The following is a 13,737-nucleotide window of genomic DNA, read 5'->3' as shown; positions in this document are numbered from 1 at the left end:
TCTTCTTACCAGAAGGTTCTTGTGTTTCATTCGAACTGATTTCTTGAATCTCACACAAAGTTCTGGTATCGACGGTCGATCAAATAATTTGCCTTACAAGAACCAGTTTTCATGAAAATTATGAACTCACACATGTGTTTATTGAGAGGCTGATGTTGAAAGATCTTGTTTCTTTCGAAGTGGAAAAGGAGGACTTAATTTCTGTGAACACAACACGTTATTAATGGTCTTTCCACTTGCCACGTAGTCTCCATAACAAGTTGGATTCTTATTGAAATGACATTGACATTCATTGGTTTCATCATTCAATAAGGGTCGATCTCGTTCCGAACAATTTTTCAAATGATGATAATTGAACTCTTCTCCATTCGAATGTTGGTGTATGCTTTTCCAATAGCATTCATCGAAACATTTTAGTAACATTTGGTCACATGTATTTTGAGGAAAGTAATAAGGATTTTTTGTGTTTAAATTTTCAAGAAAGAGGTCTAATTGTTTGTGGTTATGAAAAGAAATGTTTGGTGTTTGGGTCATTTCAAGTTGTTGTTTCAACTCTTCGGTGAGTTCAATTTCTGTTGTTCCTGTGCCATTTAGTAAAAGTGAATTGAAATATATTTTGCTTAATCCTTTCAGGGATTGATCTAAATTAATTCCTATTTTCTCTAGAATGTGTAGAACGACTGAGAGGTTGTGAAATATTCACATGAAAATATTATCAATGCAATAAAGTAATCCACAACAAGTATCACAGTACATGCACTTACAATGTTGAGCATTGCATGATTTCACATCATACTGTCTTGAACCATTCCACACACAACATTCATTAGAAATGATTTTCAACGACTCGATAATCTTTTCTTCATCAGTGAATCGTTCCAAATCAATTGCAAAATGTAATCTCGAAGTGTCAAATTGTTTCACACAAACCAATGATGAATTTTCATTCCATTCCAAACGCCAACAACCCACCAATAAACACGAATCAAAAATTCCAAATTTTCCATTCACTTGTTTAAATAACAATCTCACTTTCATGTATGGTTTCAATCCTTTCACATTAATAGCATGTTCCAAAATGTGTGGATTAAAGAAAATATGAAAGAATCTTTCAGGAATGGTTCGATTATGAGTCAACACTAAAAGTGTCTCTTCACTCACCACTGGACCTGGATTCATGGTACAAATCGTACGCAATTTTTCAAGACATTCTTTCACGTGTGAAATTTCTTGAGATGTTAACACTTCATCATGATAGGGATGCAAGACTCGATTTTTCTCAGAACCACAAAACCAATGTAATGAATGAGTAGTAGTAGTGTTCATATCATTATGATTTTCCAGTTGTTGTTGTTGTTGTTCTTGATATAAAGAGAGAATTTCTTGATAAATGGAATGACTTGTCATGATGGTTGCTTCATCCACGAGTTTTCGTTGTTGTTCGAGTTGTAACTCTCGTTGGTCATCTTCGGAAACAAGGTCTTTAAAATTTCAAAAATTCATGATTATTATTGAACGAATGGTTTTGAAGAATGGATATTATTCATTGTTGAGTGGTTTTCAATTGTTTGAAGGATGATACTCGGTCGTCATGAATATGTGATTCTTACCTTTGGTGACATTCCTCCGAGAACCACTTCGAAAGATTGAAAATCTCGTCATTTTTTTGAACTGGAGAGAGTTCTCGTGTGTTGTGTTGTTCCGGTTGCACCCAATGAATCGATCATCATCTCTTGGAATGGTTCTAGTGTGAAAAAAATTGAATTTAATAGAAATTAATGCAGAAAAGTATCAATAATGGTGCTTGGGTATTTCACATTTCTTCTGGGATGAAAACAAGTCAAACACTCTGAAGATCTCTTGTTTTAAAATATTGACTCAGAAAGTTGATGTACGCTATCAGTCAAATGTCATTCCAAATCCGTCCAAACACCACAGAAAAAAACAAAAAACGCTTCAGAGACAAACACTCTCTCAGCGACAACCTCTACAACAACTCGTACGAACGAAATAACCGACCTTCAACACTGTGTGGTTGTTGCTGTAAATCCCTTTTTTCTACAAGAACCACAACAACAACAAATCTTCGGTTCTTCTTCATCAACGTCGTCGAGATTTAACAACAACCACAAGGGATTTGATTTTTATTTCCAAAAACACCATCAAAATAATACTCGAATCACCAAATTTTTCAACACGTACGACACACACACACACAAAATGAGAGACCACCATTTGAAAATCAAATATTTCACTCTACTCCTTGCCTCTCTCTTGTTGATTCTTTTTGGACAAATTGTCTTGTCTCAATCATCGTTGACGGACCCTCTTTCTGCTGGAAGTGAAAATCCAGCGTATTTTGATGGTCAACCTGTGAACGACAATGCACCCAGTGATTTTAATCCTTGTTTAGGAATCACATGTGAATGTGGAACAGTACAAGTTGTGAATGGAAAGTGTATTTGCCCAACATGTCCATCTGAATGTCCATCAGGTCCAAAAGATTGTAACGCTGAATGTGCCGCTGCTGGACTTTTATTGGAATCCATCTCAAAGGATTCTCTTGGATGTGATCAATGTAAATGCAAATGTAAAACTCAGGATCAAGTTTGTCCACCCATTGGTTCCTGTGAATCTGGACTCTATGATATTTCTTATGGAATTGTTGGAGGTATTTCTGGATGTATTTCAAATTGTACATGTAAGCCACCTGTCATTCCTTGTGTGAATGAAACCAAATGTGATCAATGTAATCCTGTCTTGGGTTATAATTTGGTGTTGAATCAAACCACTGGTTGTAATCAATGTTCATGTAAGACTTGTCCAATTCTTGATTGTTCAAAGAGTTGTCTCTATGGTTTCACATTGAGTGACTCTGGTCTTGGTGATGGTTGTCAAGTGTGTAAATGTACTTGTCCTCCTCTTCCAAAATGTGACGCTATTTGTCCTTATGGATTTACTGTTGGAAAGGATACTAAAGGTTGTGACGTGTGTACTTGTACTCCACCTCCTCCTTGTATTCCTGATGAGAAATGTGGTCGAGCTCAGTGTCCTTATGGAGGTGTGATCAAGCCAGATCAGTACAATTGTCCAAAGTGTACTTGTTTGAATTGTGACAATGCTCCTCGTACTCCATGTGAAGATCCAGCCATTTGTCCTTATGGTTATACCAACACGACAAAGGTACTTCCAAATGGAGCTGAATGTCCAAGTTGTGAATGTAACAGATGTCCTCCAATTGATGAATCTTGTTCCTCGAAATGTCCTTATGGTGGTTCAAACGTGTTGGATCCATCCACTCAATGTACGGTCTGTAAATGCAATCCATGTAATCCAACACCTCCAAATTGTCAATTGGTTTGTGGTAACAAATTGAATCATACCTATGATCAAACCTCTGATGGTTGTCCAGTTTGTAAATGTTTGACATGTCCTCCACTCGATTGTGACAGTATTCAATGTCCATTTGGATATCAATATCAATTTGATGATAATACTGGATGTAGAAAGTGTGTGTGTAATCAACCTCCCACTTGTCCACCTACTCCACCTTCATGCGATTCTCTCAATTGTCCAAATAATATTTATCACTATGTGAAAGACACAAAGGGATGTCCACAATGTAAATGCAATGACACGACATGTCCAACACCTGAACCAGATTGTATGGCTATTTGCAAATATGGAGTTGCTGAAGTGTCCTATGACAGCAACAAGTGTAAACAATGCAAATGTTTGGATATCAAGTGTCCACCTGTGAAATGTACCGATGTTTGTGGAAGTTTGGGTGTTAAGGAACAATCCGTCGATGCCAATGGTTGTGTGAAATGTACCTGTAACTCTCCTCCACAATGTACCGATGATGATTGCAAGGTTACTTGTGGTGACATGACGTATGTGACCTATAAGGACAATTACAATTGCACCAAATGCAAATGTATCAAACCACCTTGCTCGGCTGTTGTGGATTGTCACTCGATTTGTGGAGCTGATGGATTTGAAATTATCAAAGATCCTAATGGTTGTGACCAATGCAAATGTAAGAGTAAGCCAGTGATTGAATGTCCACCAATGCCAGATTGTAATGAAAGATGTGGTGGTGCTCAATACTTTGAAAAGGTTGCTGTAGATAAGAATGGATGTAATTATTGTCAATGCAAGAATTGTATCTTTTGCAAATGTTGTAAATCCAAGAAGATTACCGTTCCTGTGGTCAAACACGTTCCACAAAGAATCTATGTTCCATATACTGTGTGGTATGATCCATGTTGCAAATCCAATGTTCACACCAGTGAGGAAGTTAAACAAATCATTGAAAAGAGATACAATTACATTTTGGTGGTGAGAAAGAAGATTACTATTTATAGAAGAATTTTGGTTCAACTTCGAGTCATTCTCAAGCAATTACTTGTGAAGAATAAGATTTCACCTGAAATGTTCAAGAAGGCCGATGAAATGGCAAGAAAACGAAAGAAACGTTTGGAAGAACAAATTCAAGATGAAAATATTTGTCTCGTTGCTCTCGATCATAACATTAAGGCCGTTCTCAAACTCATTACTCAACTTGGATTTGATACTCATGCTCCTGCTGTTTGTGTCTACATTGCTGGATTCAAGAGATGTGGATTGAGACCATCCTTTGTTTCTGAAATTTCCTCATCGTATTTGAAGGATGGAATTTTCACAAAGGTGATTTATACCAAGATTCCAACCAGTGTTTCAGATGTGAAGAAGGATCTCGCTTCAAGTACTGTCAAGTTCACAAGAAGAGCTACGACATGGAAGATTCAAGTGATTAAACTTCATAGAAGAGTGAGATCTGCTGTTTGGAAGACTGTGATTAAGCAACTTGCTCAAAGTAACAAGAAGGTGAGCAAGATGATTCGTAAGGTCTTGAAGATTATGAAGAAGGATAAGAATAACTTTGACAAGGTTGCAAGAATTCTCAAGAATAAGAAGGAGAAGAGAGCTCTCATTAGAAAGATTCTCATGCGTAGATTCAAGTCTCAAGTGGTTGACACTGCTCGTGCTGCTCTCGCCTCTGCTGAAATCAAACAACTCAATGAACAATTCAAACCATCTTCCACTGAAAGAGTTGTTGCTACAAGAGTCACACATGAAATTTTGTACTTGCCAAAGGATATTTTGAGTGCCAATGATGAAGTCCTCAAATCCTTGCTCGCTCAAAAGTATGTCTTTACTCCAGATGCTGAGAAACAAGATTAATCCAAACAAACAAGAACGTCTGTTTGAGTCGTTATAACCACAAAATTTTCCATTATAGATCGAGTTTATTAAAGTTTGTGTTTTATTAACTAGAGGGTTGTTGACAGATCGAATCATTGGAAATAAGAAATTTCCCTTTCATGTGTTAAAAGAAAATTTAAGCTTGTTGAGCTTGGACACCTGATGGTTGTGACGCAACGCCTGATTCAGTTGTAGCTTTGGCAGCTGGAGGCTGAAACACTGCTTGCGAAAGTTCTTGCAATGCTTTTTGGACGTGAGAATTGCTCAACACTTGTTGTCCATCTTTTGTAAGAGTAGCAAGCCATTCTTGTTTTTCAGTCTCTTGAATCAGACCTTTTTCAACTGCACTCTTGACACAAGCAGCCATGTACGCAATAGTAAAGGAGGTCTTGGTAATGCGTCTTTGATTAATTTCAGAGTATAATTTAACTGCTGTGTTGAAAGAGTTGGTATTTTCGTCATGGTCAATAACATAGGCATTCATCGGAACCGAATGTTTAGCACAAGCATGAATCATAGTGTTATAACATCTAATATCTTTTAGAGATGCATTCAACTTCTTCATATACTTGAAAATCTCGAAACCCTCTTTCATTGCTCCTCCTCTGTATGCAATTACGTACAAGAACTTTCTATAGGCTTCAACATTTGGATTTGCTCTTGTTTCCTCAAGTCTTTTGAAGAGCTTGTAGGCTCTCTTCCAATTACGATTACTCTTCAAAGCAACTAATTGCTGACGAAGAAAAGTATTGTTCACTTCGGGTTGTTGTCTTGCGTATCTCATGCTTCCCTTTGCATTAGGTTTGTCTTTCTTGAGTTTTTCATACCAGAATTTAGTTTTCAATCTTCTTGGCAGGGCATAATTTCTGGTTTGTTGAGCATTATCCAGTGATGATGATGCGATTTTTGAAAGAAGGAAAGATGATGAGGTTGTTGTTGAAATGGCCGATGGCAATGTCTTGTAAAAAGAAGTTGAAGCACTCAATAAATTTGTTGTTGTTATTTGAGAAGTAGTAGAAATACCACTCTTGAGTATGGAAAAGTATCGCATTTGGGACGAACAACCCGAGAGAATACTTTTCATTGTGGATGAGGAAGAGAATAATTGGCGAGAGAGCATTTTTTAATAGGATGAAAAACAACGAGACCAATAATTTATTTTCTCAATGTAAGAAGGACACAAGGAAACTTGGGAAATGAAGTTAGTATTTTCCGAGAGAGTACCAACATCTTCTTGTCATTTCCAAAGACTCTCTATGATTCAAATCGAAATTAAATTCAACATAAAAAATTCAAATTTCTACAAAGAAAGGCTTGTGAGGCAAAAAACCACCGATCGGCTTTTTTCATTATCAAACAAACCTTCGTAGGAGGAACAACAGCGTTTATTTGTTGTTTGTTCTCATACATGATTCAATTGCTTCTTCCGAGTAGGATTTAGTCTTTTGAGATTCAGTCATGACCAAACATCATTTCAATCCGACACGATATCCTTCATTACCGCCACCTATGTTTGTAACTTGATGAACTTGTAAATTCAAAAATGAAAAGTCCTCACGTCGACTGTGTCGAACTAGAGTGTGAAGATGATTCCACTTCCAATTATGTTGTGTCAACATAAAAACGCAGTTGTACTTGTTTGTTAGCCGCACTACAGTAAGCAACTACTTCTTCAGCTCCATTCATCATACGATTCACAAGCTTTAACTCGGCTGAACTGAGACGCGTTAGCACTGACTACAGAGCGATGAGCATGTGTTGAGACATGTTGCATTAAAAAAGTTTTAGGTTGTGTCAGATTCGAAGCATCTTTAGATCGGGCTGAACTGAAGGCGTTAGCACTTGACCGCAGGAAACCAATGAGAGCACTAGCTTGAGGGAATCTGACACACGTCACAGAATAAATGTATATCAATTTATATTCCTTGCAAACTTCTTGTTGCATTCTTCTCAAACATTTGATTTTTTCTTTTTTTTGATTTCTCTATTAATCTATGTGATGTCATTGATTTCTTCCTTTTCTTGGATTCCTTGGTTTCGGCTGATGAATTATTGTTCGTAGAACTGTTCAGTTTTTTAACGCTCAGCAGATTCCTTCAATGTTTTAATATGATATTGTTGCGTAATTCTTTAAAGTTCCGCAGCTCATCTTGTGACAGTATGATGATTTGTTGCTCCGATGATTTTGTTTGTTGAATTTCATCCGAAGGTAGTTGTTGTGATTGTTGTGGTAAAGTAGTATGATTATTATTAATTATTTGTGATGATTGCTATGATAACACAACCGAGGTGAGACGTTAATTTTGTTGTGGCCCGCTTATTTTTTCGTTAATTTGACAAACAATTCGCAGGGAATGTGCTTGGGACCAACGGAAGAGTGAGCAACACCATCGTGAATGGTTGTACACAAATCCTCTGATAGATCTATCTCGAATTTCCCTTGGTTGTAAGATATCACTTGAGAACGGGCCGCGAATGGTTGCACACAAACCCTCTCATCCGCGTCGTGCTGCCATTCTTGTTTTAGCGTGACTCACGAAATACAAAAATAGGCGTGGGAACTTTATATTTTATTTTTAAATTTGCTGCTTTTTGATTGGATGCAGGAAAGAGATATCGGGTACTGTTTCATGATTGTACTCATCATTGTTACATTCTTGTTATTGCCAACTTTTAGAACGGAAACAATTGTTGAAGCAACACTTAAAACAAGAACAAGATTTAACTCGGTGGATGAATGGAGCGAGATGATTTCAAATAGAATGAAACAAGTTCAAGCCACAAGCGAAAGAGAACGAGAAATTGCCATCAAGGATAGATATCCCTTCTATTATAATACTACCTGGTCGAATTTTCATGTCATTACAAGAAATATGACATCCAATGCAGATGAAGAGCTCTTTATTGCAACTGATATTGAAGATATTTACACTAATAGAATTTATGTGTTTGTAAAGTTATATCAACTCTATCTCAATTCTTCCAAAGATTCCTACTCCAAGTTGTATTTATTGAGGGTGTATGATCAGCAAATTGCAGGAAACGACTCAAATGACTACAATTTTGAATTAACAGATCAAGAAATTTTCGTTCTTCCTGATTATTTAAAATGTACAGCAATGTCAGTCGACAGATATTCCAAAGTATTACTACTTACATTTGTACATTTGTCAAATGCCATTTCTACCACTTCTCCAGATATACCAAGCTTCTGTCAAAGACTTTTTATTATTACAACATGGTATGGAAATTTAACAATTATTAATAAGGAGGGAATACTTCTTGAGGACACTTGTTTGGGGTCAGGACTGGACCCCACCGTTGGAAATAGAGTGACCAATAATATCGAAATCGATAGTGCTTCGAGACTTGTGTATATATTGTCTGCTGCTTATAGCTATGTTAATTACGAACCTCGATTACTGAAACTTAAGCTAGTGGATACTGATGCAGACGTACCAACTCTGTCCTATCAAGGATACCTTTTACTTGACTCTATAAGAAATTATATTATTCTGAATATTTACTCGGAAATTTCGAACATTGGAAATGTTGTGAACCGATTTTTATATATTGGAGTTCATTATTTAAGAAAGAGTGAGGATGTTATTACGACAGAAGTGAAGCAAATTGATTTAGTTTCCTTCAAAGAATCCAAGTCTATCAACATTTTACCAAACGAACAGTCAGGTATGTTTTCTCTTGACCATGAAATCACACATTTATTAACGCATGAAAATAGTGCATTCCAATATCAAAGTTTCAAAGAGTGATGCCACTGAAATATTCGTAGTTGTAAAATACTATTTGAAAGAGTTTTGTCTTATTCAAAAAGTGGACATGATGCAGGGGCAAATTTATTACCAATCTTCAGGTTTGAGATGTGAAGATTTTCGAAACGGAGATATCTTACTTGATACCTCTCCATTTGATTTATTTTTTGTGACGAACACTCACATTGACAACTACTTGTCATCGTTTAGTATGGTGGGTGGGCCTTTCAGCTCAAAAGCACCTCCAGAATATAAGGACTTTTCCATTAATGATCCAAGGTTAAACTTTCCTTACAGAGATGAGATCATTTTGTCGAATGGACTTAAATTGAGGTGGAGGTTCCTTTCTCTTGACAGTTACACGACCTATGAACATGCAGACCAATACGGATTCATAAGAGAGTATTATCCTGTGATTGCAATAGTGTCCATGGAGAGTGACATGCCCTTCCAAGAGTATTTATTCCTTCTTTCCTCTATAGAAATTGATGTCTCACCACCGTACACTTCCTCTGAAGGTTTCTACATTTTTGTTTACGAAAATTGGTTTTCGACTTGTCTAGTCAGTTTCATTGTTTTGGTGATTTTGATTATTTTGACCTCGTTGTTGTTGAGGTGTGGCATTAAGCGAGTGAAAAAGTGGCGAAAACGAGGATTTGAGAGAATTGATGATTAACACGTGTTTATTATTGTTCACACACAGCCTTGTGGTGATATTTGATCTGATATACATGAATGATATCATCTGTTATATTTACAGATTTTTCTGTTCAGCCTGAGGTACTACGAACACAGTAATCTCATTCTTGCCACTCTTATCAATTGGATTTTTAGGCAAGCTTGACACCTCTGCGAATTTGACAGTACGAGTTTCCTTGAGGGTTGGCTTGTAATCGAATTGCTTGGAGACTTCGATGGACAATTCTCTCTTTGATTGCTTGAACAATCTAATGAGAATGGAAATAATCTCAGAAGCATCATCAGAATCAAAGAAGTAGCAATACCTTGAGTTGAAGAAGAGTATAAAGTATCCATCTGTGAATGGAGAGACTTTGACAGCAGCCAAATCTGAAATTGGAAGAACTCTCTTGACCTTGATCTTTTTCTTCTTTTCATTCCAATCCAAATTATAAATATTCTTATGAGTCATGACCAATGTTCTGTCTTGAACCTTGTTTCGATTGTTCACTTTTTTCACATAACCAGAATAGACAATGTTGGAATCATTTTCTTTTGCTAACACTTTGGACATTTCTGAATTGAATGCAAAGTTCAAATAATCGCCTTGATAGATTCGATTGTAACTCACTCTTCTTCTCTTCTTTTGGAATTTCTTAAAGATGGTATTAATTTCACGCTTATTCTCTTCGGCCTTCTTTTTGGCGATAAATCTACGAAAGACTCTTTGAATCTTGGTCGCAACGTCAGGGCATGCTCTCTCTCTGAGCTCTTCCAATGAAAAGATAGTCTCTGGATGTTTGATAAAGATCTTGGTCTTACCAATTTGGAACATTTTCGAATGATCCGTATTGGATTTGAGCACATTCAATATAATGTGCTTACTCGCCTCAACTTGATTGTTGTGGAATTGAGCTGCCAAGAATGGATACGTCTCTTTGGTTGTGACCTTGTAGTGATGAATGAAAAAGTCAAATTTGTGACGATACACAAAACCAGCTCTCTTCACCAACACATTTTCCAATAAACCCAAACATCTAATTTGATGAGTCACCATATCATCTTCAAAGCAATTTCCAATCTTTCGATCATTCGGTTTGATACATCGAATGTAATGAGGTTTACACGCGTACAATTTGGCCATCAAGTGATCGACTTGCTTTTTAAATTGAGTACAAATCATGGGTGGTTTCGTCGCAACATTATTTCCACCAGTCATGATTTTATCATTGGAGAATAATTGAGTCAACAAGGTCGATTTGGAAGTGAGTGCCAATGCCACTAAATTCTGGAATAAGGTATCTAAATTCTTTTCGACAAATCCAGCCGAATGATATTCCACAATTCCTGCATAGTGTTTGATTTTGAAACACTTTTCTTGTTCCTTGGAAATGACCTTATCGTCTGGAACCATGAATGGATGCTTGCTCGTATTGGTCTTGACCGTTCTCAAAAAGTCATCATCGCCTTTGCTTAATAAACTTGTTTCATTTAACAAGTTGAAAATTCCAAGTTTGGAATCAATTAATTCCACACATGGTTTGTTGTCATTGTATGGAACTTTTTCCCATTTGATGCCTTCTCGGACGTATTCTTCTTGTTCTTCTTTGAGAGTTAATTCAATGAACATTTGTTGAAGTCTTTCGTTAATATAGTTAATGGTCAATTGTTCTAAAGAATTGGTTTGGAAAATTTCAAATCCATAAATATCGAGAATACCAATCGTGACATATTCATTGGGTTTGCTGGACTCTTCTTTCTTTCCATTTTTGGGTGCTTTTCCATTCATGGTAGATAATCGACGATTAATCAAAGAAGGTAAAGTAATGGACTCATTCACACTCTTCACAATCCAATCAAATAATCTTCGATAAAGACCCTTTGCCAATGCATCTCTTGCAAAGTAGGCTCCCTCTACACTCAGAGGGCTAATATAGGTTGAATTTCTTCCACCTGCTTCTACTGTTTTTGTCGTGAGTGCAGTTTCTAACATTCCTTCATCAACATGTAAACACTTGGCACACAATTTCAAAGGAGTACGATCCACAATTTGTGAACCATCTTTACGAGCTGTCTTGTCTCCTTTTTCGGAATGTGAAAATTCGATATTTCCTAAATGGAGAATTGCTGCGACAACTTCCCAAATTTGCATTTGAGTTTCTTTGCTCACTCCAATATAGTCGAGAGCTTCTTTGGTTTCACGAAAACCTAACTTGTCATCAATGGTATCGACACTGTAGGTGTTACTGAGATATTTGTAATGTTCGGGTTTGGTCAGTGACAATTTCTTGGCAATTTCATCATCTGTGAAAATTTGATAGAAAATATGGAAATTACGTTCGCCTTGAGATTGTGAAACAACACGTGACTTTTCTAAGAGGAATTGCATGATTTGACCACCAATGATTTGATTCAGATCGGAAAAGAAGATTTCCATATATTTACCAAATCTGGAACTATTGTTGTTTCTGTCATTGAAAAGACAATATTAATATTATGTGCCAAGATTTGTCACGGGTGACTCACACAATTTTCATTGCAATGCACTCATCAACCTACCTTACAGTTTTAGCATTACCAAAAGCTTCCAACAAGGGATTGCTTTTCAAAATCTGTGTCTTGACTTTATCTTCAGTGGGACCTCCACTCACTGCTGCAATGTAATTCATGATCTGTTTGGCAGCTTCGGTTTTACCTGAGAGTTTGGTGTTCAAGACAAAGGTTGTAGTTGTTTATAATCAAAAAAATCATAGTGCCAATCAAACGTCAACAAATTTTGACATTATTGATCATCACATAATGAATGGATTACAATAAAATCACAAGGATGATGATCGACAATCAACACCAAAACACATACCTGCTCCTGATTCTCCCGAAATGATGATCGATTGAGAAGTTCTTTCAGAAATTAAATTTCGATAAGCACTTTCAGCAATGGAATAGACATGAGGAGGAAGTTCGAAGGGATAATGAGATCGATATTGTCTCAACTTTTGTTCATTGTAAATGTTTAATTGTTTGAAGGGGTTCACGGAAATGAGCACTTCTCCAATGAAGGTCTGTTATTTCACAGTTTACAATAAAAGTGTGAAAATACTCAAAATTCGAACTTACGTAAATAGAATCCTTTCTGTACATGTTTTTGAGGTTATTGAGAATGCCTCTTTCAGAGACATCCTCTAACATGATCATGTTTTCTACTGTTCGTGCCATTTTTTTTTGATGAATTGTTGTGTGCACTGATTCGTGATGACTTTGGTAACGACAGTTGACTGCTGATTCCGCATTTTCCAATTTTCAGGAAAGTCATATATTCAATGGATGTTGAAGAATGTCATCCATTACTGGACATGAAAATCATCTCATTGGTGAGAAGTCTTGATAGAGATAGTCTTCAAATAGAATTTTTAATTGGATCCTTAAACTCATTGAATGATTTTCATATTCAATCATTGTATACAAAGTGTTGAAATTACTTTTGAATTCGAGAATGATAGAAAACAGTGAAATGATTAATTAATTAGGAGGAGGTGTTTAAGATAGAAAGATTTTAATTCTCTTTTCAACATATTGTCTACAAATTGGACAATTCTCAACATTATGTGAACACTCTTCACAGGACAAGAAATGTCGACAAGGCATGAATAAGACTTGTCTTTTACTACCGAAACAAATCGAACACATCTTTCTCGATCCTCTCGATCATGCAACGTTTCATCAATGACTTGGTAACATTTCAACAAGTCACTCTTCATTTCACGCAAAGTTTGTGTTGAAAATTTGGAACATTCTTTGAGTGTTAATTTGAATCGATGTTCTTCCCATAGTTTGTCCTTGTCGGCAACCAATTGTTTGAGTGCTCGAATTTTCATGGTGTACTTGTTTCGACGTTGTCGTTTCTTTTCTGTGATCCATGAAGGAGAAGTAATCGTTGTAGTACTTTTTGTTGAGTGTAAATGATATCCTCCGTAATTGTCTTCTTGTCATATTCTCGATGAAATGATGTACCGTAACGACGTTGATGTTGTTGTGGTGG

General features: G+C 36.4%; 5 protein-coding genes across 5 annotated transcripts; 2 read left to right on the top strand and 3 right to left on the bottom strand.

Annotated features, from left to right (window-relative positions):
* Positions 1–138: 138 nt before the first annotated feature.
* On the bottom strand, positions 139–1,662 carry C9374_001196 (uncharacterized protein; the record flags this gene model as incomplete). The annotated part of the gene is made up of 3 exons (XM_044687671.1): positions 139–680; positions 765–1,481; positions 1,611–1,662. 3 exons carry the CDS (start codon positions 1,660–1,662, stop codon positions 139–141), a joined length of 1,311 nt encoding a protein of 436 aa, XP_044551594.1.
* A 558-nt stretch (positions 1,663–2,220) lies between these two features.
* Positions 2,221–5,226, top strand: C9374_001195 (uncharacterized protein; the record flags this gene model as incomplete). Its single annotated transcript, XM_044687660.1, has 1 exon — positions 2,221–5,226. One exon carries the CDS (start codon positions 2,221–2,223, stop codon positions 5,224–5,226), a length of 3,006 nt encoding a protein of 1,001 aa, XP_044551593.1.
* A 157-nt stretch (positions 5,227–5,383) lies between these two features.
* Positions 5,384–6,367, bottom strand: C9374_001194 (uncharacterized protein; the record flags this gene model as incomplete). The annotated part of the gene is made up of 1 exon (XM_044687649.1): positions 5,384–6,367. The coding sequence occupies one exon, from the start codon at positions 6,365–6,367 to the stop codon at positions 5,384–5,386; it is 984 nt and encodes a 327-aa protein (XP_044551592.1).
* Positions 6,368–8,009: 1,642 nt separating this feature from the next.
* C9374_001193 (uncharacterized protein) lies at positions 8,010–9,696 on the top strand (the record flags this gene model as incomplete). Its single annotated transcript, XM_044687638.1, has 2 exons — positions 8,010–8,937; positions 8,990–9,696. The coding sequence occupies 2 exons, from the start codon at positions 8,010–8,012 to the stop codon at positions 9,694–9,696; spliced, it is 1,635 nt and encodes a 544-aa protein (XP_044551591.1).
* A 78-nt stretch (positions 9,697–9,774) lies between these two features.
* On the bottom strand, positions 9,775–12,914 carry C9374_001192 (uncharacterized protein; the record flags this gene model as incomplete). Its single annotated transcript, XM_044687627.1, has 4 exons — positions 9,775–12,166; positions 12,258–12,393; positions 12,559–12,760; positions 12,816–12,914. 4 exons carry the CDS (start codon positions 12,912–12,914, stop codon positions 9,775–9,777), a joined length of 2,829 nt encoding a protein of 942 aa, XP_044551590.1.
* Positions 12,915–13,737: the final 823 nt, after the last annotated feature.

The sequence above is a fragment of the Naegleria lovaniensis genome, assembly GCF_003324165.1.
Source record: "Naegleria lovaniensis strain ATCC 30569 chromosome Unknown tig012, whole genome shotgun sequence".
In the NCBI taxonomy this organism is placed as follows: domain Eukaryota; phylum Heterolobosea; class Eutetramitea; order Acrasida; family Naegleriidae; genus Naegleria; species Naegleria lovaniensis.
Note: the sequence above shows the minus strand (reverse complement) of the source record. Positions and strands in the feature narration are given on the sequence as shown.